The 26,191-nt window shown below is 38.2% G+C and overlaps 1 protein-coding gene across 1 annotated transcript in view; it reads left to right on the top strand.

Annotated features, from left to right (window-relative positions):
- Positions 1–460: 460 nt before the first annotated feature.
- Positions 461–26,191, top strand: part of ankib1b (ankyrin repeat and IBR domain containing 1b) — a 37,622-nt gene continuing 11,891 nt past the window's right edge. Inside the window, 9 exon segments of the mRNA XM_079895472.1 lie at positions 461–595; positions 4,405–4,669; positions 5,860–6,160; positions 15,148–15,330; positions 15,519–15,521; positions 15,524–15,638; positions 21,468–21,676; positions 23,948–24,036; positions 24,145–24,289. Of these exon segments, the coding sequence (XP_079751598.1) occupies positions 4,482–4,669; positions 5,860–6,160; positions 15,148–15,330; positions 15,519–15,521; positions 15,524–15,638; positions 21,468–21,676; positions 23,948–24,036; positions 24,145–24,289 (1,233 nt within the window). The 5' untranslated portion in view covers positions 461–595; positions 4,405–4,481.

Genomic DNA, 26,191 nt, shown 5'->3' with positions numbered 1-26,191 from the left:
GGGAAACTGGCAAAAGTTCGATCTGTGCTGCAGTGCTGCTGCACTCTACTATACAAAGCAAAAGCAAAGTTGTTTATTTAACGATTATTTTCTTTTAGAAATACTTGCATTACCACTTCTAAAATAGAATAGTTAGCCTACCAAAATTATTGTCATTAACGTTACATTTAAACTGGGCTAAATTAGCAGTCATAAAATATTTTACGGGTGTCAGAAAAATAAATGATTATAACAGATTAAAATTTGTGTAATCGTATTTAATTTACAACATTGTATTTTTTTATCTAAGATTAATAAACAGTGAACTTGGAACATATTTCGCTTTGAAGTAACAAAAGTCGCGCTTAAAAACAAGACCACCCTTCCTTTCGGTACTTTAGTATGGGAGCGCAACTGGTGGGACTTTTAATTTGAAATACAGAATTTCAGTGAAGGCATCGGCGTGATTGACGGAGGCTTCACGGCGGCCGAGGAGGACCCGTTCACAACAAAGGCGAGAGGCAGATTTTTATTTGGTCAAGAGTTTCACCAGACGACCGCTAAATCATTCGGAGTCAGAAATAGAAAAAACGGCCGCTATCGTCGTGCTAATTTGGTAAGTAGGTTATTTAAATTGTATTGTTCTCCATCGGGGAAATGACTTGTTTATAACGACATGCAGTATTATTAATACGTGTATGTGTCATATGGTTATAAGTTATGCTTATAAACAATCTGCATCTCTCTCTTTGATGTAACATTTTGGTTGACAAGTTGCCAAGCTAACACAGTTATCATGACTGATCTGTACATAAGCGAGCAGCTCATGTATTGATTTTATAAAAAGAAGTAACAGATGCGCTTTTGTGCGCAATAAGGAACGTGCAGGAAAAAATTAAACCGTCCAGCTATTAAAACAGTCGCTGAAAACACGCCCCGGTGACTATTTTCGTCAGTGTAAATAATGTTTTGCAATACATGAGAGCACAGTCGAGTGTTGATTTCCTCGTGATTCGAGTGTGTATCTATGTAATGTGTATGTAAATTGCAGAGGCTGTAAACACGTCGCCCAGCCCCTTCTAGGAAATCGACGTTTGGCTATAAACAGCGCAAATAATCTGGAGCAGCAAGAGCACACACACACACACACACACACACGCACGCACACAGCAGCTGACTTCCTGCATGCCGAGCATTTCACTCTCCAACTGTAGAAATTAAACGTTAACTTATCTTAATACCCTTACAAAAGTTACCATGGTGCCCATAGTGTCCGCTCCAAAATGCCATAGTTACTACATTTGTTGTTGCTACTGATGACGAGCCATAAAAGATTTAATGAGGTCTGCTTCAGATCGTGTTTTACAGTCTCTCTGTCTCTTAAAGGTGCAGTCAGGATTTTTTGCTAATTAAACATTTGCACACAAAGGTAGCATTTTTGAGAAATTTCACATAAATGATGTACATCCACATAAAATGAAGGCTCCAGATAAATCAGGCTTCTAGAAAAAGCTGTTTTGTTCTACATGGAGTGGGTCGCCCACTTGTGGGTGCTGCCATGCTGACACCAAATGACTAGCATTATTGTAATGTAGAGGCATGCATTTTCTGTAAGCTGCTTTGAAACGATATGTATTGTGAAAAGTGCTATGCAAATAAATGTTAGGGTTATGCAATTGAGATGCATATAATAATTAAAAGTTTGCTTCATATAGGCCTAATGTTTTACATAACAGACATATAAAAGCACAAAAGTTATTGAAAGTCCATTATATGGATGCGTTTTGAATGTGATGGAGAAAAACATACATACAAATGAACAAAACAAGAAACCAACAAGTACTGCTGGTACGAAATAGCTGCAGCTGCTAAACAAAAACGTATTTTTGTGAAACATTTTGAAATTGCCATAGTATTATCAGAAGTAACAACTGTTTTATGGTGGAAACTATGGGTAGCATGGTAATATATTTTTGTAAGGGTAGATATGACAAGCGCATTACAATTCAGGTTACATTTTATTTTAAGGTGTCCGTGTTACATTGTAAGTATACATTTAAGTACTGAGTATTAATAATTAGCTACATGTAGGCCTACTTACTGGGGTTAGGATTGGGATTTGATTTAGGGTTAGTTGTTTGTAATTATGCATGATTTATAGTTATTACTACAGTACATGTAGTGTGTGTAACAATGACACGGTAAAATAAAGTGTTACCCAGTTCCCTGCAGATATGGGGCACTTTGATATATGATGAGTGTGTTAAGCCATCATAGCCGAGTGGCTTTCTGGTATATTTTGCCATGGAGAAGCTTAAAGAGATTGTTCATTAAAAAATGAGAATTATGTACTTACCCTCATGCTGTAACAAAACTCCATGACTTTCTTTTCTTCTGTGGAATATAAAATAAGATATTTGGAGAAAAGTCTTGGTGTTTTTCCCCCCAGATACAATGGAAGTCAATGGGAATCAAAACAATTTGGTTACCGACATTCTTCAAAATATCTTTTGCATTTCACAGAAGAAAGAAAATGACATGAGGCTGAGTAATAATGGCAGAATTAATTTTTTTGCATGCACTATCCCTTTAATGTTGTGACTGAGACCCCTCTTTAAAATATAGTTCAATCTCTATAAAAGCCAACTCAAGACCACCCAAAGAGGTTAGCCATGAAACTAGGCCAGTCGAGTTTTTACCCATGAGGTTGCCTGTCTGTGGTGAAATTGAGTCTGTTTTTGCAAATGGCCTGATTTATTTTTTCTGCTGTTGAGATACTACACTCATAATGTCAGTGTAAATATGAATACAACTGACACCTCAGGTGTCCATGTTGACAGATGGCATTTGTGGGGGCATAACTTTTGCCCTGCTGAATCCTGCCCCTCGACAGAACCTGCTCGCAGTAGGCCGACAGCAGTTGGCAGAGTGAGCCGGAAGCCCCTAGTGTTCCTGGAGGAAGTCTGTTTCTTTCCTCACAAGCTCCTACAGAGAATGAGTCAGTGTTGTTGAGACAATTAGCCGTCTGCCTCTGATCCAAGACCTGTTTTAATTTCTCTCTCTGGATGGTTGACAAGGATTTGTGTAGAAGATGCGCTGGTTTTAGGTCAGTTCTCAGTGGCGTCTATGCTCTTGCAGGTCTTCTAAAGGGCACACATGTGAAGTGGGACACGTTTAGCATCTGTTTCTGTCAGGCCTCTTCTGTGGTTAAACACATTAGTTTGTTTTGTAAGTGCTGTTTGGTTATGGTGGCGACTCGGGAGTCAGTTCACTCCTAATAACACTTCAGGCCTGTTCCTGCAGGTTTTGACTAAACGTGGTTGTAAATGTTATAGATTTAATAGATTTTCAAATAGGATTTATTTTCTATTTGGCTAGTTTTGCGAATAACACACTCTGTGGTGGAGTTAAATGTTTCCGATATTTTCTATGACCATGTGGACTCTGATGTTAAATTCAGTTGTCAGTTCGCCTTTTAATGCTTAATCCTGTTCTGTAAGCACATAATTCAACTACATTCTACAACCGAATTGACTCCCAAAAAATTCAGGTAGTAACAACTGCATTTACAAAAATTCTATGCAGTGTGTACGGAGCTGAACTGAACAACTAGGCTATTTGTTAATGATGTATTTAAACAACCATCAGAGATCTTTCTCTCTTCTGTATGCATGGTGCAAGAAAACCACTGGGAAAGAGGCTTGACTAATTTGTGTTGACAGATCTTGTTGGAAATGACACCAAACAAGAAAAATCCCATAATAAATCCAAATGCTTTAGATTGAAAATAAGATCAAATATTTGTCCCTCACCTTTCTGCTTTAATAACTTCATAAACCTGATTGTTTTATGTGCCAAGCCCTAAAATGCTTACGTTAAGTGGACATGGCAACACTTCAAGAGAATGCTTCATGAAGCAGCCTTCCGAGCATAAACAAAACACAACGTTTGATGTTTGTTGACAGTGGTTTAGTCAAAATCGTAGGAAAATAACGAGAATTTGGTTGCTGTATATTACTTTGGTCAAAAATAGTGGATGACAAACGTCAGAACATTGGAATCTTTGCAATTGTGGGAGTGAGTCTCGTTCCATTCACACACAGAATAATAATTCAGTTGTCACTCCTGAAACTCTACAGTGTGTAATTGGCCTATATCAGGGGTGTTCAGTCCTGCTCCTGGAGGGCCACTGTCCTGTAGAGTTTAGCTCCAACCTCCAACCTCAAATAAACACACCTGAACCAGCTAATCAAGCTCTTACTAGGCATACTAAAACATCCAGGCAGGTGTGTTGAGGCAAGTTGGAACTAAACTGCAGGACAGTGGCCCTCCAGGACCGAGTTTGGCCTATATGATGTAGCCAATGCCTATCTGATGAATTTCTCCGTACATTGGACACATTGTTTGCTTTATTCTTGTTCCCAGGAAGCACACCATGTCTGCTATCTATGGGCCCACAGGCTGAAGAGGTCTGATTGTTCTGGAGAGCTGGGAAGCGAGAGATGGGGAACACGGCCACCAAGTTCCGTAAGGCACTGATCAATGGCGATGAGGTTCTGGCCTATCAGCTCTACGAGGGCAACCCTCAGTTCAAAGAGTCACTAGACCCCAACACCTCATATGGGGAACCGTACCAACACAACACCCCGCTCCATTATGCTGCCAGACATGCCATGACACGCATACTCAGGTAAGACATAGTTTCTCCAGGAATATTTAGCATTTGGGCATTCTGCTTTGTTTTTATTTATCTCTAGCAATCATTATGGGTCAATGGCACTGTTTTGGCATCTATTAGGCCTAATGTATTATTTTGTAAAAAATGTCATTAATTTATTAAAGTACATTCCATCAGTGACTTGAATACACCTTTTCTTTGATGAGCATATTTTCAATTTCTGAATTAAAATTAATATTGATATTTTTTGGGGGGCATAAAATAAAATGCCAAATACAAGTCATGTGGTCCAACCAACATGAAAACATTTTACAATAAATAATACTATAAATAATCATGAAAACCCAAATGACTGTGTGTCAAGGTCAATATGTGTCTTAAAATATCTAATTTGACCTTTTTATGACAAACTAAGGTCGGTTCTGGTTGTAAATTTCGTAAAATGTCATGTGGTGCAACAACTCAAAAATATAATGATATTTCTGAATTAATAATCCATATTTGTTATATATTTCAAGTAAAAAAAAAAACATGATTAAGACTCAGATTTATTCAAAGTGACAGGAAAATAAATATGATATTACTTTTTGATGGTTACACCTCTTGACATGAATACAGAGAATTTTGAAGAATTTGAAGAATTTGGCATGTTTTAAACCTTTCCATCATTGTGGACTCTCCTATATGTCATTGACCCGCATAACAATTGAATCTGACTCTCGTAGGCCATCTGTCAGGCTCTAGGCGTGATTTTTAAGGATGATTTGTTCTTAAATGCTTTCATACTGTTAGAAGTACTCAAGTCATGTACAATCAATTTCTGCTGTTTTTCCTGTCCAGTTTGAAATGCTTTGGCCTAAAAAGTGAGGAACCTTAGGTGCCAAGCTTTGAAAGTTATTTTAAGGCAAACCAGCTGTTTCAACTACAAATGTGCTGAAGATTCTGGGTCTGAATGAGCAGGCCAGTGTTGCTCAATTTATAATTTTTGGAAAGAGATTTGGAAAGCTATATGTTCTATTTGTGGGTGGTGTGATGTCAAAATAACCATCAGCCTATTGTATCGTCAGAATTTTAATATCGATATATCCTCAAAATCTATTCCTTCACCGAAACCAATGATTACTAATTTATTTCGCAATATTTAGCCTAAGTGCTTTAGTTTTTACCATTTATTTGTGACTCATCATGCCATCTTTTCACAGGTCCTTCCTCTTCAGCAAGGATGGGAACCCCAACAAACGTAACGTGCACAATGAGTCTGCACTGCATGTGTTGTGCATGGGGCCGCATATCCTGCTATCTGAAGGGGCGCTGCAGCCGCGACTGGCCCGGCCCTATGAAGATGAACGCAGGCGGGCTGAGTGCCTCCAGATGATCCTAAAGTGGACTGGTGCCAAACTGGACCGTGGTGAATATGAGAGTGCAGACGCTAGTGCCACTGATAACAAAAAGAACACACCATTACACTATGCCGCTGCCTCAGGGATGAAGACATGTGTGGAGGTATGTAAAACACAATAGCCACATTTCCACTGTCGGGCCAGTGCGAGCCAGGGCTTTAAACGGGCCATGCCGGGCTAATAGCCTCAGGCTAATAGCACCGGGCCTGCGTTTCCACTGTCGGGCTAGAAGCTCCACAGCGCTTCACTAAAACACGCCCGTAACACGCCTCTCTGGAACAACGTCACTCTAACCCATCATTTCACCAACAGATGGAAGTTTTATCAGAAAACTAATCAGAAATCACTGGAAACAGGGTTGAAAACAAACATGATAAAAGCGACCGTTTGCTGGCATTTTTGTTGTTTACTTGAATATTTAAAACCCAAGCATCGATGTTTTACCTCAGGTTTACATTAAAAAGTGATACATTGATCATAATGAATTAATTTGTCAAAATTGCACATTAGCCACACAGAAATAAATTACCATTAGGTCTATTTCACAAAAGAAAGAGGACATAGGCTACTTACTTCTTCAGTCGTGTCTGTTTCTGTTTATTTGGTAGTTACAGGACATATTTACATCACATTTAGAAAGAATGATAATTTCTACAAATATATGCCACCAAAAATGCGACCTGAGGAGCTTTAGCACTCTCTCGACTCCCATACAGATATTTTCAGTCAGAGAAACAGAGGAAGCTCCTGAAAAAAAAGTTGCTTTATTTTATGATAGTCCGGTATAGAGACGAGACGTAGGCTACTGACAGATAAAATAAAAACATGATTGTGATAGCCTTTATGATTGGTCTGATTTCTTCAAGCGTTCACTATGTTTTCTTACTATGCGTATCTTCAAGCGTTTACTATGTTTACTATGGTAATGGTTAGCGCGCATAGTCTTTTGCATCACAAACAGAAGGCATTCAAACATGAACGTGAGTTAAATTATTTTAAAAGTCTTTAATGCTGACAGAATCATCCGGCGCTGCCGTCTCCCGACTCAGGTAAACTCCGCCTCTGTTCGTAACCACTCCTCTAGCCCGAGCTGGCCCGCTTTGGCCCAAGGTATTCGACGGGCCAGAAATCCTGGCCGTTGGCCCCGAGTAAGCCCCGATCAAGCCCCGGAAGTGACAGTGGAAACGCGACTGGCCCTGGCACGCACTAGCACGGCCCGGCCCTGGTCCGACAGTGGAAACGCGGCTATTGTAGCCTAGGTGCTTGTATTTGTCAAAATGTGCATGTGCACTGACACTGTTTTTCTGACCCAAATCATGTATAGTGAACACTATATAGAGAATAGGGAATAGTCTTTGCACACAGCACTTGTCTACACCGAAACAGGTATAGCACGATACTAAGGGTACGTTTACACGACAACAATGTAGTAAAAACTTTTTTCCTTTGCTTTTTTTTTTTTGCGTACAGATGACAAAGTTCCCCATTCACACCACAAAGTTCCCCGTTCAAACAGATCCACGGAAATTCTTAAAAATGCTGTGTTATGCTGCCAGGCCAGTATTTGGCGATGTCATTTTGTAAAGAAAAGCTACACGCCTATAAACTGAACATGGCATACGCATGTGCATGACGTCACTGTTTTCACAAATTTACGTTTTTGTTGTTTACATGAGGACGATAATGGTATCGTTTTCAAAAACTTGCACTTTGAAACCCGTTTTCAAAGGTTTGCGTTTTCAGGCCCCCAAAACGCCATTGTCATATAAATGAACAGCCAAATCGCATAAAAAGTTTTCAGTTTTTAGTTGAAAACTGTGTTGTCCATTTAAACGGTCCATAACATCTCTCTGTATAGGCAGATCATAGGGAGACATTTTAATCATTTAATTTTAATCGTTCTTGATCTAATATCGTCATGTCACATATTTAGACCCCTGACCTGGAACATTGTTTGTTTTGACAGTAGAGATGATTATCATCTGTTTGCAGAAGCCTAAGAAATCCATTCAAAGAACATTAATTCCTAAAAAGTGTGCATGTTTATTGGGCAACACTTTACAATAAGCTTCAATAAGGTTAATGTTAGTTACAGTGGAGAAAATTATTATTCGATCCCCTGCTGATTTTGTAAGTGTGCCTACTTAAAAATAAATGAAGGGTCAATCATTTTTATGGTAGGTTTATTTGTACGGATAGAGACAGAATATCAACCAGAAAAAAACACATTATGTAAAGGTTATAAATTGATTTGCATTTCAGTGAGTGAAATAAGTATTTGATCCCCAAGCAAAACATGCTTTAGTACTTGGAGAAAACTTTGTTGGCAATCACAGAGGTAAGACATTTCTTGTTGTTGGTCACCAGGTTTGCACACATCTCAGGGGGGATTTTGGTCCATTCCTGTTTACAAATCCTCTCTAAATCCTTAAGGTTTCTTGGCTGTTGCTTGGCCATTCGAAGTTTCAGCTCCCTCCACAGATTTTCTATAGGATTAAGGTCTAGAGACTGGCTAGGCCACTCCAAGACCTTAATGTGCTTCTTCTTGAGCCACTCCTTTGTTGCCTGGGCAGTATGTTTTGGGTCAAGTCAAGTCAAGTATATTTGTATAGCGCTTTTCACAATACAAATTGTATCAAAGCAGCTTCACAGTATTAAATTAAAATAATACAACAAGGTTTGTTTATAGTGGAATTTATTGATTGATAAAAATAAATTAATATTCCCAAAATATCCCCAACTGAGCAAGCCAAAGGCAACAGTGGCAAGGAACCGAAAAACTCCATCAAGTGACCTGACGGTGACCTAAAACTCCATCAGGTGACCCAATGGAGAAAAAAAAACCTTGGGAGAACCCAGGCTCAGTCGGGGGCCAGTTCTCCTCTGGCGTTTATGAACTAGAGACTGGATTTAACTGTAAGATTAAAAATATTATATGAATGCCTGACTGAAGAGATGCGTCTTTAATCTAGTTTTAAACTGGGAGAGCGAGTCTGAGCAACGGACAGTATCAGGAAAGCTATTCCAGAGTTTTGGAGCTAAATATGAAAACGCCCTCCCTCCTTTGGTGGATCTGGATATCCTAGGTATGGATTCGGAATCGCGATGGATTGTAGGGCGATAGAAGATCCGTTAAATAGACTGGAGCTAAGCCGTTTAGGGCTTTATAAGTCAGTAGCAATACCTTGTAATTAATACGGGACTTTATAGGTAACCAATGTAGTGATGTTAAAATCGGTGTTATATGATCATATTTTTTTTGATCTAGTAAGAACTCTAGCGGCTGCATTTTGGACTAACTGTAGCTTGTTTATAGAGGATGCAGGACAACCAGCTAATAAAGCATTACAGTAATCTAGTCTCGAGGTCATGAACGCATTAACTAACTTTTCTGCATCAGAAACTGATAGCATATTACGTAGCTTAGCAATGTTTCTAAGGTGGAAAAAGGCTGTTCTTGTAACATATGAAATATGATTTTCAAAAGACAGGTTGCAGTCTAGTATAACACCCAGGTCTTTTACTGTAGAGGATAAAGTAACAGGACATCCTAATATATTAAAGTTGTAGTGTGCGAGGTTTTGTAGGCGGTTTTTTGAACCGATAAGTATTACCTCTGTCTTGTCTGTATTTAATAAAAGAAAATTGCGCGTCATCCAATCTTTTATATCTTTAACGCACTCTGTCAATTTGGATAATTTAGCGTTTTCATCCGGCCGTGATGAAATATAGATTTGAGTGTCATCAGCATAACAATGGAAATTAATTCCATGTTTCCGTATAATATTTGAAAGGGGCAGCATATATATTGAGAATAACAGAGGGCCTAACACAGATCCCTGCGGCACTCCATAGTTTACTGGAGTTATGATCGATTTTTCTCCATTTAAATAGACAAAATGGTAGTGGTCAGCAGTGTTGGTCAAGTTACTTGGAAAAAGTAATTAGTTACTGATTACTGATTACTTCTCCAAGAAAGTAATCCAGTTACTTTACTGATTACTTATTTTCAAAAGTAATTAGTTACTTTACTAGTTACTTTACTAGTTACTTTTCAAAAACATGATGCACGAAATGAATACGCTATAAAGCAATAGACCTTTCTGCTTAATTCTTATTCTTTCTGCATATTCCATCATCTAAAATTGAATCAAATGAAACATTCTTTTTTAAAACTTGTTTTATTAGTTTTAGTATTTTAACTTTACGCACATTGCATCAATGACTCACTCATTAAGATGGTCGCCTGCCGCCTCCTACTGGCGGTTTATAAATATTATTTCTATGCACAAATAATATTTCTTATTTGTATATTCAAAAAATATTTTAAATAATCATTACATTATTTAATGCAATTTATTTGATTGGTAACAGCCCTTTAGCATCTTATTATTCTATTGTAATTTATTGATCAAATTTAAGAATTATAAATGAAAGATGAAGCAAACGATTAGGGAAAAATGCCCTTTATAAAGGTTAAAATATCATAAATATACCGATTTATATATGTTAAAGCTGACTGAACTGATGCGAATACTGATTCGGAATAAATTATATTTACAACACACACACAAAAAATCTAATTTTTTTCCTGTTCTAACAAATGTTTTTACTCGGACAAGTGAATGACCGACCGAAGGACAAATGAAAAGGCTTAAATGTTTAGCCCTGGTATATATTTTTTATTATTATTCATTTATTTACCCATAAACCTGTCTTTATAGGAAGCCATAAGTTACAGTGGCAAGAATAACTTTGTGAAACCTTTGGGGGTGGTGGACAGGGTTTACATTAAGACAGGAGTTTGCCTTAATCTAGTTGATCATGCATTTCTTTTCTTTTATTCCACTGCTGGTGTGTGCAGTTTTTTATTGCTTGCATTAAAATAATTTTCTCTTGTTTTGTTTTTTTAATTGCAGTCTTTTTCTTCTGCCATTCATGCTTATCAGCTCCATGCAATCTTAAGCTTTTCTTGGTTCAGCTGCACACAGTCTGAAAAGGTTTTTTGGCAGTTTGCTAAAATAAAAGACCCATTCTAAGAGCCATCGTTTAGGCTGTTGACTTTTCTACCTTGGGAAAGAACGTTAAACGAACAACTTAAAAAGGCATGACAAATCATGACATAAGACTGACATCACTCACATCGCACCAATGCATTATCCCTCATGAACAAATATAACGTCTGATGTTTGCACGTGCATACCAGTTTACCATTACGAAATCGTTCATGAATAAACATGACGTCTGAACACGGACAAACGGTGCATGTTGACGCATCAAAATTCACGCGTTTCGTTCAAAGACTTTTGAACGCGATCGCTTGCCATAGTGTTTACCACTGACTTCGCGGCGCTCATGTCATTGTCACTCACGAGTCACGGCTCACGTCGCGAGACAGTCTCGCAGTATAACGCAGTAACGCAGCCTGCTTACGGGGAAGTAACAGTAATCTAATTACTGTTTTTGCAATTGTAATCCCTTACTTTACTCGTTACTTGAAAAAAGTAATCGGATTACAGTAACGCGTTACTTCTAACGCGTTACTGCCCATCAGTGGTGGTCAGATAGGTATGATCTGAACCAGCTTAATGCTTGTCCTTGAACACCAGTATAATTTTGTAGTCGATCTAAGAGTATTGTGTGATCTATAGTATCGAACGCAGCACTAAGATCAAGTAAAACTAGTATTGAGATACAGCCTTGGTCAGAAGCTAAGAGTAAATCATTTGTGATTTTAACAAGCACAGTTTCAGTGCTATGGTGCGGCCTGAATCCAGACTGAAACTTTTCATAGATGTCATTTTCTTGCAGGAAAGAGCCTAGTTGAGCGGACACAACTTTTTCTAGTATTTTAGACATAAAAGGAAGATTTGAAATGGGTCTATAATTTGCTAGATTATGTGGGTCTAATTGTGGTTTCTTAATGAGAGGTTTTATAACTGCCAGTTTAAATGTTCTTGGAACATGACCTAAAGATAAAGATGAGTTAATAATATTGAGAAGAGGCTCTTCCACTATCGGTAGCACTTCTTTCAGTAGTTTAGTGGGTATAGGATCTAATGAACATGTTGTTGTTTTAGATGAAGTGATAAGTTTATTTAACTCTATTTGTTCTATAGTTGTAAAGCATTGTAATTGTTCTTGCGGGGTGATAATTGAGGCTGAATTATAAGGCGCGATCGAAGATTGAAGTTTTCTATTTTCTCAGTGAAAAACATTCATGAAATCATTACTACTAAACTGTAACGGAATATTTTGTTCAGGTGACATCTGTTTATTTGTTAGTCTAGCCACGGTGTTAAATAAAAACCTAGGATTGTTTTGGTTGTTTTCTATTAGTTTGCGGAGGTGCTCAGCCCTGGCCGCTTTTAGGGCCTTTTTATAACGTGACATACTGTCTTTCCACGCGATTCTAAAGACCTCTAAATTAGTTTGTTTCCATTTACGCTCTAAATTACGGGTTTCTCTCTTTAAAACACGCGTAGTATTGTTGTACCATGGTGCTTTACTTTTCTCTCTGACCTTTTTTAATCTTATGGGTGCAACAATATCCAATTTTCCAGAGAGAATGGTGCTCATAGTGCTAGTTAATTCCTCTAGTCTAGTTCATCTGCTTGTTTGGGTTCACTGAGCAGCTGAGACAGATCAGATAAGCTATTTGAAAAATGATCTATGGTGGATGGAAGGATTGTTCTGCCTGGTCGATAACGCGGCGCAGCATGATATATTACAGGAGTACGTAATATGCAAGTTACCATGTAATGGTCAGTGACATCATCACTTTGTGGAATGATATCTATATCGGTTGGATCGGTTCCATGTGTTATAATTAAATCGAGTGTATGATTAAAACGATGAGTTCATTCTCATGCTGGAAGACCCATCCATGACCCATCTTCAGTGTCCTTGCTGAAGGAAGGAGTTTCTCGTCCAAGATTTGACGGTACATGGCCCCGTCCATTGGCCCCTCAATACGGTGAAATCGTCCTGTACCCTTAGCAGAGATCCAGCCCCTGAGCGTAATGTTTCCACCTCCGTGCTTGACTGTAGGGATGGTGTTCTTGGGGTCATAGTCAGCATTTCTCTTCCTCCAAACACAGCAAGTTGAGTTGATGCCAAATGCTCAGTTTTGATCTCATCTGACCACAGCACTTTCTCCCAAGCCTTCTCTAAATCATTAGATGTTTATTGGCAAACTTTAGACAGGCTTCTGACTTCTTGAGCGGTGGGACCTTCCGGGCGCTGCAGGATTTCAATCCATTCCCGGCTCAGTGTGTTACCAATAGTTTGCTTGGTGACTGTGGTCCCAACTGTCTTGAGATCATTAACAAGCTCCTCCAGTGTAGTTCTGGGCTGATCCCTCACCTTTCTCATTATCATCCGTACCTCATGAGGCGAGATCTTGCATGGAGCTACAGACCGAGGGAGTTTGATTTTTCAATTTGTATTTCTTCCATTTCTGAATAATCACACCAACAAAAGTCTCCTTCTCACCAAGCTTCTTGATGATGGTCTTGTAGCCCATTCCAGCCTTGTGCAGGTCTACAATCTGGTCCCTGACGTTTGACAGCTCTTTGGTCTTGCCCATGGTGGTGGAGAGGTTGGAATGGAAGATACAGATTCTGTGGACAGGTGTCTTTTATACACACAACGAGCTGGCATTAGGAGTACTTTCTTAAAGTGACAGGACTAATCTGTGTTTCACATGGGCACATAACCAATCTGTGGGAGGCAGCATTCTTGTTGGTTGGTAGGGGATCAAATACTTGTTTCATTCGATCAAATGCTAATCAATTTATAACCTTTATATAATGTGTTTTTTCTGGATTTTTTGGTTGATATTCTGTATCTATCCATTAAAATAAAACTACCATAACAATTATAGACCCTTCATTTCTTTGTAAATGGGCAAACTTACAAAATCATCAGGGGATCAAATAATTATTTTCTCCACTGTAATGCATTAGGTATCAAGCTAACATTGAACATCACTTTTTTTTTTTAAAGCTAATGTTAAATAATAAATATATAATTTTTCATTGTTAATTCATGTTGATAACAGATTAACTAATGTTAACTAATTTGTACTTGAAATGTTAAAATGTATTAGTACATATTGCAATTTAGATTAAAATTAGATTAAAGGACCTATAATGCACTTTTTCAAAGATTTGATTTTGTATTTGGGGTCTACTGGAAAAGGTTTTCATGCTTGACTTTTCAAAAAACGCATTATTCTTCACTTATACTACGGGGCTGTTGAAGGCTTGAAACTGATTGGTTGACGAATGTTCTAAGGTGTGCAATTATTTTCAGGGAATTCCAGTTTTCCTTAAGTAATTCCAGGCAGATCTTGACTGCATTACATTTCCATATCACTTCGCCAAATGTTTTTAGTAATTTCAAAGGTCCTTACAGCCTACAACAGCAAAAAAAAAAACAAAAAAAAAAAACAAAAAACACAATGACACTGACCGAGTAAATGAATATAGTAAACAATAGGATAAAAACGACAAATTATTTCCATGTTTTTTGCCACAAAATTATGTTTTATTATGTACGGAAAGCACATAATTCTCTTTCTCATGCTCTCTCTCCCACTCAAACACACTCATACAGTATGGACACACACTTGCACAGATACGTGTTGTCAGCGCTGCTCTGACGATTTTATCTGTAAAATAATTTAACAACTTAAAAGCTACATTAATTTCTCTCTAGCGAGATCATAACTGTCCTGTTCTTGGAGCAGATAAACTTAGTTTCGCTATTACTGACGCTGCTGCCGAATACTGTTGAGAGAGACTCTCTCTCTCTCTCTCTCTCTCTCTCTCTCTCTCTCTCTCTCTCTCTCTCTCTCTCTCTCTCTCTCTCTCTCTCTCTCTCTCTCTCTCTCTCTCTCTCTCTCTCTCTCTCTCTCTCTCTCTCTCTCTCTCTCTCTCTCTCTCTCTCTCTCACTCTCTCTCTCTCGTCTCGATCTTCATCAGCATTAAATTTACAGCATTTTTTCATAGTTCAATGAACACTCATTCAAAAGTAAACATATGAACTGTAATATTAACAGTCTTTCCCTCTCGAACCCCTCTGCAGTTTCTGGTGAAGCGTGGTGGAGACCTGTTTGCGGAGAATGAGAACAAGGAGACCCCATGTGACTGTGCAGAAAGGCAGCATCATAAGGAGCTTGCGCTCAGTCTGGAGTCTCAGATGGTCTTCTCTACTGACCCCCATGCCGAGGATATCGAGGCAGAGTATGCAGCCTTAGACCGCAGGGAGGTAAGTTCTCCAAATAAACTCTGGAATTTCTGGACATTAACATTGGCCTCAAGCCCTGATGTCCAGATGTGACAGATTTTAACCTGCATTTTTTTAGAACAATAAAAATATAAGAGTTTATTGCAGATGGCTAAATACTGATTTCGCTGTGACTGAATGATTAACACATAACTCTATCTGTTTTGAAGGTTTTTATGAAGGTTTGAGAGTGCAAGATCTCAGAAGACTGAAGGACATGCTGATAGTGGAGACGGCAGACATGCTGCAAGCTCCTCTCTTCACCGCAGAGGCTCTTCTTCGGGCTCACGGTACGATTGTGTCACAAGATATTTTGACTCCATTCGCAGGCCCAAATTTAATTGTTATGTGTTGAACTACATATTGGTAGTTGACAACTGGGTTTTTCTGAGGGCAACCCTCTACAATGCAAGGTAACATACCAAATTTCAAGATAGGTGCCTAAAAATGCCTTTGATTAGCCAATGGCTAGTAAATTGCGATGATTTCACTCGCATGTGATTGTAAGAGGTAAAAAAACTAAGTTTAGCTCAGATATAATTTCATAGCCTTCTGAGCTTTATGCACCGTCGATTGGCCGATGCCCTCTGTCGCTTTCTCTCACACATGGCACTCACTGTGAGAGAAAGAGAGAGGCTTACACATGCCATGTAAAGAGAATTGAAAGTTGATCATTTGCACATGTTTTTAAGTCTTGGCAATTTTATTTAAAAAATTTTTATTGAATTTTTAGAACTCAAAAACAACTTGACAATATTGACAATATATTAACAGTATATTCAAAACAAACTGTTAGGAGTTAACAGTTTAGGACCCAAGGACCAGATGTTTGAAAGAAGACCCGGAGTCAGAATTATAAAAAATTTAAGAAAAGATTTACTGAAGATAGTTTGCAGTTTCATCAGCAGAAGTCAGCTTCAAGACTTACACAGAAGTTCGTAGGCCGCCCCGTTTACAGTTACAAAGATCACAACAGTTATACCATTTCCAAGGTCTAAGCTACATCATTGCTTACAGGTTGAATGATTCTGATTGGCTAAGAAATTGATAAATATAGTAATTTAATTTTCCACACATATACAGATAGACTGAAGCATATCTCCATCGATTAGGCAGCTGAAACTCGGACCCTGAAGTTAGGCACGTCGTGACCTTCCAGTTCTCAGATTTGGGTTGCTGGGTGCCAGCATGTCCCGAACAACAACTCAGTCAATCTCCAACAATGCCAGTGGTTCCTTAACCTGTAAGCAAGAAGACTAACACACACACCGACACACAGCTTTTCCAAGGTTGGATTTGGCTAGGCTCTAACTATGAACAAGAGTCTCGTCTCAAAACATCAAGATAATGTGTTCTTTCTCAAGAAGAGCTACATTTTAGTCTAACTGGAAAGTAGGCTTTAACTGAGAAATGGTCCCTTAAACTATTGGCTTCAATGACTTTCAGTGTGTTTTAACATGTTGAAGACCTTTCTCAAACACAAAACAAGTCCCTATTTCATTTCTGGAAGCCGGGCTAAATAAGCAAGCACTGTTACTGCATTCAGATATCAAATACTGACATTAAAGAATACATGAAAAGAACATTTCAGTAATCACACTGGTAACTTCTATAACAAAGTAAAATCTCCAGAGAAGTTATTCTTCTCATTTGATATTTAGAAGGAAAAATATTGATTAATACCTTGATTATAATCACTCATTACATATACATTGAAGCAGCAGTGGATTCCAATCCACCCCCTTCAAAACATACAAGAAAAAAAAAGAAAAAGGAGTATAATCTTCCATGGCAAACTATTAGCTCACATTATGGATAAACAAAGTGCTCATCAGTAAAATCCAAAACAACAAAGTCTTTTTAAAAGTCCAATTTAAACATTCAAGCGCAAGGAGATGTGAAAGAGAACTCAATTTGGTACCCGCTCGCTGTGAGAAGTTTTGTGTGGGCATACATGTGAAGCGCGTGTCCAGAAAGCCACGTCTGACAGCAAGTGAATACTGATTTGAGTTCTCTTTCATGTCTTCTTGTGCTTGAATTGACAATTTCACACAGAATTGTGTCAAAAATGCCCGTCTTGGCGAGTATCCTAACCCTGTCTGTGTTTTTAATGTTCATCAAACAACAGACTAACTGCACAAAATCACTCAATGCTCTTGACTGAATAACTTTTGTAACTTTAAAGGAATAGTTCACTTAAAAATGAAAATTCTGTCATCATTTACTCACCCTCAAGTTGTTTCAAACCTGTATAAATTTATTTCTTCTGCAGAACACAAAGGAAGATATTTTGAAGCATGTCAGTAACTAGACAGTTGATGGACCCCATTGACTCAATGACATTTAAAGGGTTAGTTCACCCAAAAATGAAAATTCTGTCAGTAATTACTCACCCTCATTTTGTTCCAACCCTGTAAGACTTCTGTTCATCTTCGGAACATAAACTAAGATATTTTTGATGAAATCTGAGAGCTGGCTCACTCCTTCATAGGCTGCTAGGTAATTGATATCTGCCAGCCCAGAAAAGTTAGTAAAGACATCGTTAAAATAGTCCAAGTGACTACAGTGGCTCAACCTTAAGTTTATCAAGCGATGAGAATACTTTTTGTGCGCAAAAAAACAACAAAAATAACTACTTTATTCAACCATCTCTTCTCTTCCATGTCATTCTCTTCCATGTCATAGTGTAACAGCACAACGCGTCTAGGTTGTACGTCAGAGCGTAGGCTCACTATTGGACGACGTTGGTCATGTGTGTGATGCGTGTGATGCTGGCTAATAGTGAGCCTACGTTCTGACGTACAACCCAGAAGCGCTGCGCTGTTACACTACCTACAGGCCCACACAGAAGAAAATGAATAGTTGAATAAAGTTGTTGTTTTTGTTTGTTTTTTGCGCACAAAAAGTATTCTCGTCGCTTGATAAACTTAAGGTTGAGCCACTGTAGTCACTTGGACAATTTTAACGATGTCTTAACTAACTTTTCTGGGCTGGCAGATATCAATTACCTAGCAGCCTATGAAGGAGTGAGCCAGCTCTCAGATTTCATCAAAAATATCTTAACTTGTGTTCCGAAGATGAACGAAAGTCTTACGGGGTTGGAACAACATGAGGGTGAGTAATTACTGACAGAATTTTCATTTTTGGGTGAACTAACCCTTTAAGCATTTTTTTTTTAAATCTTTTCGCTTTTTACTTTTATGTATATGATGCTTCTGACTATTATTTAACTAACAAACATGCAAGGGGTGAGAAATTTGTAGAACTTTGTGTTGGCTGGCCATTTGAATTCTGTGTAAATATGTAGGCATATATTCAGTGCTGGTCTACTTATTAGGTTCATTCTGATGCTATCCTTCCAGTTCCTAACTCATGAAAAATATTGCTTCATGTGCATTTGAAACCGGTATGGTATTGTGCCTGGAGAAGTTTAATAAACTAAGGTATTTTGCTTTAGAGCAAATCTAGAAAGCATTTGTAATCTCAGAGCAGACCAAGATTCTTTCTCCTTAATTTTACAAGAGCACTCATGTTTCGGGCTGCTAAACTCTCTGGCACAAGACTCATAATTGGATCAGTGCTTTCTTTAATAATCTCCAATTATGTGAGCAGGCTGTCTAGCAGGCCTTGTTCCAGATGACTAGAACCCATGGGAGAAAAGGGCAGAGCTCTGATTCGTGTGCGCTGCTATTATTGCCACAGTCTCTCTTGAGACCACCAGCTGAGGCTCAAATATGCAGTCTCACCTTCTTTTAATCTTAAACCCAAATTCACAGTTTTGACTCCTAAAACTATGATACTAAACACAGTAGAGTACAAACAATTGGGCTTGCCGATGTAATGCATTTTGAGGATTTTCATTTGGGAAAACCTTGTTTCTGTCTTTGGAAGTAAATTTTATTTGGTTGTATTTGATTATTTGTTTAGCCTTGGTCGATGGACTGTTATCTGTCTGGACTGTCTCCAAGATTTCCTCTGAGAAGTGGCATTTCTTATCTATTCTTACCCTAGTGCTCTTCATTGATACTGACCGATAAGTTCATTCAAAGATATCAAAGTATATGTCCTTTTTTATATGTCACCACTGTCCCATTGTGTAGCCTTGAACAAGAGGAACCTTTGTTCTGTTAGCAGAAAACTAGAGCTTGGAGCTAGTTCAAATGTCCGTTTTTTTTTGTTTGTTTTTTTTTTAAAGAATGTAATGTCTTTTTGGACTTATTATGGATTGAATGTCTTGACATGCGTTTTAATAGCTTTTTTTATTGTCTTATTCTTAGTCCTGTGTCAAATGCCTTTTTTATTTGTTTTTTTGTTTAATCAAGTTTTAGATGACTATCCTCTGGTTTCACAGACCAGGTTTAAACCTAGTCCCAGACAACAATGCATGTTTGAGCTGTTTTAACTGAAAGCAACTTGTACTGACATATCTTAAAATATGTTAGTGCCATTGTTTTGTCTCATGATGCACATTTTGTAAGGCACGTTTAAAAAAAGCTACTTAAATGTCCTAATTGAGCTAAGATCTAATCCTGGCTTAATCTAAGCCCTGTCTGTGAAACCAGGCCTTAAAGTCTGGGTATCTTAGTCTAGTTTTAGTCAATGAAAACTTTAGTCATGCTGCACAAGTTAAACTGATAACTAGTTTGCTCCAAATTGTTTACTGATTACATTAATTTTTTTATTTCATCAGAATTATTGCACTTTCACTTACAAGCACAAATCAAGACAACATCAACTCATAAGCTTGATATATTTTACTTATATACTTATCAAGTTTCCTGGTTTATAATATTATCATATAAATTAACACTCTCTCTAAATTATGAAAACTGGTGAAACTTCTCTCAAAAAGCTAAATCAGTGAATTTCCTAATAGTAATCCCAAATGACGTTAATAGTAATCCCAAATTATGTTAATATTTTTCAGTTAAAACAACAAACAAGTTTTGATTGCAGGTTTAGTCGCAGCAGTCGCCAGTTTTTTGCAGTTTTATTTGAGCAGATTATATAATGCTTTTTTGCAGCCCTGAGAGAACGCATGCTCATGAGTGCTAGGTTGCGAAGATTAAGTAAAACACTGGCCAGAAAATGTATTCTTTTAAGACAAAAGCTCTAGTTTGCTGACATCTGGAAACCCCAAACATTAAAGCTCCTGGAGGCTTGTTAAAAACAGTCTTTAATATTTGTTTCTGCTCTTTAAAAAAAGAAGAAGAAAATATACAGATATTTTGCTTTTATTTTTTTAAACTACGTTTTTGTCTTGTCTTTCATTAACGCATGTTGGTACAGTTAGTGTTTAATGATGTGGTGTTGTCTCGTTTTGGTCATGGAAAAAAAATGGTCAATTAACATTTTTCCTGTAGTTTTCTACAGCAGCATGCAGTTTTTTTAGCTTAATTTGAACAGCTTCGGAGTCATTGGAATGGTTATATGACATTTTCTGGGTTGAATGGTGGTCATCTCGCACCCCCCGAGCGCCTGTGAGACGAAAAACCACACTTGCAACTTTGGGCCGGCGGACACTGCACACATACACTATATAAACATTTATTTGCTAGCCTTCTGTGTATCATACATACCTCAGTGGACATGGCTCCGTGCATTCACCGGGTTCTTTGAAAACAAATGCACATGACCAGCGGGAGAAGATGGGAGGGAGAGTCGCCAACGAGTTTTGACGACAGTGTTGTCAAATATCTATTCCGAAGCTGTAGGGGGAGCTCTATAGAGAAACCCGTGAGCAAAAAGCGAGAAAACAGCGAAGAAATCGGCAAAGCTGCATAGTGCTGCTTTAACAAGATTAAATAGCTAGTAGCATGCTTCACCTCCTTTTTGTTCCTTGCATGTGGGAGTATACCAACCATGACTGGCAGGTTTAATTGGATGACAATCAAGTTTTCTCATATCCAGTGGGAAAACAACCTACTAAACATCTGGGTATTTTTGTTGTTCCCACTCAGAGGAACAGCCTTGTTGAAACGGTTTAATTATTTGTAAATTCCAGCTAATTCAAAACATTTGAAATGTGAAAATGTATATTTTTAGAATTGGTGTGACTCTTCTAATTGTTTTTTTTTTTTTGCCAAGCACACTGATCCAAGTATCCCTTTGAAATTTAGACTGGGACAGGGAGAAACTCCTGGAAGCTTGGATGTCTAATGCTGAAGACTGCTGCCAGCGCTCAGGTGTTCAGATGCCCACTCCCCCGCCTAGAGGTTACAACACCTGGGACACCCTGCCTTCACCCCGTACGCCTCGCACCACCCGCTCATCCATCACCTCTCCGGACGAGATCAGCCTGACCCCTGCTGACGACGATCGCTCCCTGGTGAGGGATCAGATTTGGTTCTCTATTAGTAATATTTGTAGTTAAAGGGATACTTCACCTCTGGGAAGATGAATGTGTATTTAAAATAGGTCATTTAAGTAGAAGAAATGTGAAGAAATTTTTGAATTTGGAGCTTTCTAGACTGAGAAAAGCCAGAAAATGTATTTTTGGCTTATGTGGATGAAAGACAACAACTCCCAGAATGCACTTGCTTCGCTGCCTTAGGAGGCCACGCCTACCGGTAAGAGTGCGCAGTTGTAAACAACAAAGCTAGCCTACGTGATGAGTTTGCGAGGGATTTAGAGATCGTACAAAATGTCCGGGATTCGGCTTTTGCGTTCTACAGTGGCCATTCATCATGTTTACTGTGGCGAGCAGGACGAGGCTGACGGCCGCGGGAGAACAGCGCGAGGGCGGTGGCGTCATTACTGAGACGCGCCGTGTCTCGCATCTCTCACGGAGGAGCGGGAATTTTTCTTAGCAATGGTAAAACGCACATCAACCGATTACTTGTTTAGCGTTCATGTAAACACTACATTCACATTCACCAATCGGAATGAATTCAGTTAGATTGAAAGGTGTGCATGTAAACAATGAATGGCGACCGCAGAAAGCAAAAGCTGAATCCCGGACATTTTGAACGATCTCGCCCGCCGGACAAGTCCGGGAAAAGGAGGATGGTTACTTACTCAGCTTTCTCCTACTATTCAGCTTTCTCCACAGAACAAGAGCCTGCTAGCTTAGCTTCCAAAGAAAGAGGCTGACAGTGACACTGTGTACATTCTGTGAGTGAGATCCCACCCTGTATGGGCGGGCTGAAAACATGCGGAACAACGCCATCTACTGGCTGTAGTCTTTAGCCTCTGTCCAGAAAATCCTCCGATGACGCAAAATGACGATTTTTGCGTCATCGGAGGATTTTTTCCAGACAAAAAATACATAAATCTCTTGTCTCAGGGGGATATGAGGGTGGAAAGCATGGTAATTCGAAAATACTACAGGTTTTCTACTAATACAAAGCTTAATGCTAAATCCTGAAGTAACCCTTTAATTCTACAGCCTCTTCTGTGGAGATGATATGCAATAGTTTGTTTTTCATTTTTTTGCAGTTTGTTTGTGCAATAAAATTTAAATGATTCAGTGATCAGTTTGAGTGGTGTAGCAATGGGGTTAGATTGGGGCTACTAAAAGTTTGTAGGTTCAAATCCCATAAACTGAATCAATGAACTGCTACCATTGTTACATTTAAAAAAAATTCAGTATTCAGTATTCCTCATTATGAATAAAAACAGTGAAATGCTAACTCAAAATATTACACAGACCTGCAATAGTTAAATATGTTAAATGGCACAAATATACTTTATGTATTTAATCTCACTTCTGGCCGGTTGAGCATGTTGGTTAACTGGTTAGCTTTGTAAACCTGTGCACGAAAAGACAAAGCAAGCAAACGCTGAAGAAAAGTGGGCACACAAAGAAGTTGCTTATAAATTTATCTACATCTTTATATTACAATATGCAAATATTTTCATAGCGGCATGGACATATGTAGCACAATTAATATAAGGGAAGACAAACTGATCAGCATGATTCATATTCAAAATGGTAAGCAAGTGCTGCTTTATTTACAGTTTGTATATTCACATTCCTAGTTCATGTTCCCTTTTTGAATGAACGTACATGCTAGTTGGCCGTCGGCTGTAGTTTTTGAAGTGTGTTCAAGCACAACTTTTTTTTGCCCAGACACAGCTGACGTGAGCTGTCACAACCGTTGGCTTTCATCGCTGCTAGTTCTTTTACCTAGATTTGGTGTGTACCAGCCTTAAAATGACAAAATAGTAAAAAAGTAAGCTTTTTTTACACTCACTTACCAGCATATCACCCAGGATTTTCTACATTTTTCAGAAGACCTTTAAAATGCTTTGTGAAGTGAGCTTGGTTCATAAGTGAACAATCAGTTCTTTCACATATCAATAAAGAAGACATTGTAGTCTAAAAACGGGTTCCTTTCGGTGCATTATCACCACTTTCACAAAGCCAGTGAAAGCCTACACCAGAAATTAACTTGATATTCATTGAATAGGTATGAAGAGTTTGGCTAAATTTCTTGAATAGTGCAGTTTGTCATGAGATGAAATGGCTAAATGTGATTTTATCAAACTTTTATTATTCTGATCCATTTTATACTGTTTCATCTATGTATAATGTATTTTATGTCTAGGTATACATTCGATTTGCTCTTACTAAGGTTGTTTTGTTCTCCGCTGTCAGTGCGGTATTTGTATGTGTGCAGCCTCCATGTTTGAGGAGCCTGTTGATATCCCATGTGGTCACGAGTTCTGCAGAGCATGCTGGGAAAGGTGAGCGTTTTCCTTATTAGAGCATTTTAGTCACATTACAGTCACTGTCAGTTCTCACTGCTGCTCTATTATCATGTAACAGTCATACAAGTACGTTGTCCTTGGCAGTTTTCTGAATCTGAAGATCCAGGAGGGGGAGGCCCATAATATTTTCTGCCCAGCCTATGACTGCTTCCAGCTGGTTCCTGTTGAGGTCATTGAGAGCATTGTGTCCAGAGAGATGGACAAACGTTATCTGCAGTTTGACATAAAGGTATAATTACATGATCAGATGCACATTAGTCTGAATTATGTGGATAGATGTCATTGTAATTGTATTATTTTGTGAAATCGTGAGTTAAACATGAGGATAAATTAAGAAACACAGCAGTCAGTCAGCATTCGGCCAGAGTTTTGATTTAAACCCTGTGATTCTGCCTTCATAGCTGGTTTTCCAGTCACACAGAGCAGTTCTCAGTGGAGTTTTACGGTTAAATGTCATTGTGAAGTCAGTTCGGAACGGTGGAACATTGAAATGGAAGCTGAGAGGATTGAAGTAACTGTAACAATGGCAGCTCTCATCTGAAAATGTCTCATGACACTTCTCTCGCTGGGGAGTCCCAAGCCTTTCATTATGTTGCCATGGTGATGTTGACTCTTCCACAGGGGTGTCTGCGCTCTTGCAGCCATTTTCAGGGTCAGAGTGTACTGACGGACTTCTGGAGCTGTGGGTAAAAATTAACTTGCATCCCGGCATCATAACAAGACTCAGCAAATTAGCTGAACCTTAGAGGACAACATATTTTAGTTTAGTTCTGTTCAATTAACAAAACTTTAAGGCAAATTCAGAAGATTGGGGTCAGTAAGATTTTTTTGAAAGAAAGTCAAACTTTGATTCAGCAAGGACTAGGGATGTTAACGATTAATCGACGATCGATTAATTGTCGATAATACATTTAATCGATAAAACTTAATTAATCAGGTTCATGCGCACGCCGGAGTTATGTTTGGGACCATTTTACACCTTCATCATGACTATAAGTTTGCGTATGCATTCGCAGCCTTTTGTGCAAATGTAAGTTGTAATGTTGTGTTTATTTTGTGTAGGCCTAACGTATTTATATCTGATTTATCTCATATAGGATGCATTTGGTTAAGAATTAATGTAGTAAAGCTTACGGTGATCCTCTTCAGTTTCAGCGCGCACAGCTCAAACGGCAATGCATGACTAATAATGACTATTGGACTGTCATATTACATAACATTATGAAGAGAACAATATTGTAATAAAATATTGTGAATTATTTGGGTTTCGCGTTGCTCCAGAAATAGCGCGTCCACAACATGAGTCATTCTGAATGGCACGTAACTTTTCACTTGTGCATTCGCTTCATTTTGTGCAGATATAATTTGTAATATTATGTTTATTTTGTATATATCTGATTAATTTCATATAGGATGCATTTCTTTGAGTGAAATAACGCGCTAGCAAAGTGCTCCAGTTTAACGGTATTCATTCAGCGCGCAGCTCAAACAGCAACGGTTAATAATAACTATGATTAGGACTGTCATATTACATGACATGAGAACACAGTTTTATTAAATCGTTGTGAATTCATTGGATTTAGTTGCCATTTTCAGCACGTTGTTCCAGGAAAAGCATGTCCACAACAGTCACATATTCCAAGCACGCATGTTGGTGACACTTTTCATTAGTCGTTATATTTGATTATTAAATAATTAATTTAATTAAATGATCAATCACATTGAAACATTTTACAATCCTACTAGCTCTTTATTTAGATTAAAATACATTGTCATTCATTTGGTGAGGAACATAGCGTTTTGTGCAGTATTTGCACACCCTGTCATGCTGTTGGCCATATGCCACTGCAGCAGACTCATAACGCAGTGTTACGGCTAACGATTAATCGATTAATTGATCGTTAATTTAAACGACGATCGATCATGGGAATTTGTTCAAATTGACATCCCTAGCAAGGACACATTAAATTGATCAAAATTGATTGAAAAGCTGTTGCAAAAGAAGCAGCACAACTTTTGCACAGTACTGTATATGTATTTAAAGTATAAAGTATTTAAGTAAGTCGAAAAATTTTGAAAAATAAATAAATATATATATATATATATAATTTTTTTTTTGGGTGGGATTTAT

Source organism: Squalius cephalus (assembly GCF_949319135.1).
Source record: "Squalius cephalus genome assembly, chromosome: 15".
Lineage (NCBI taxonomy): Eukaryota > Metazoa > Chordata > Actinopteri > Cypriniformes > Leuciscidae > Squalius > Squalius cephalus.
The sequence above is the reverse complement of the archived record's forward strand: the minus strand, read 5'-3'. Positions and strand labels throughout refer to the sequence as shown.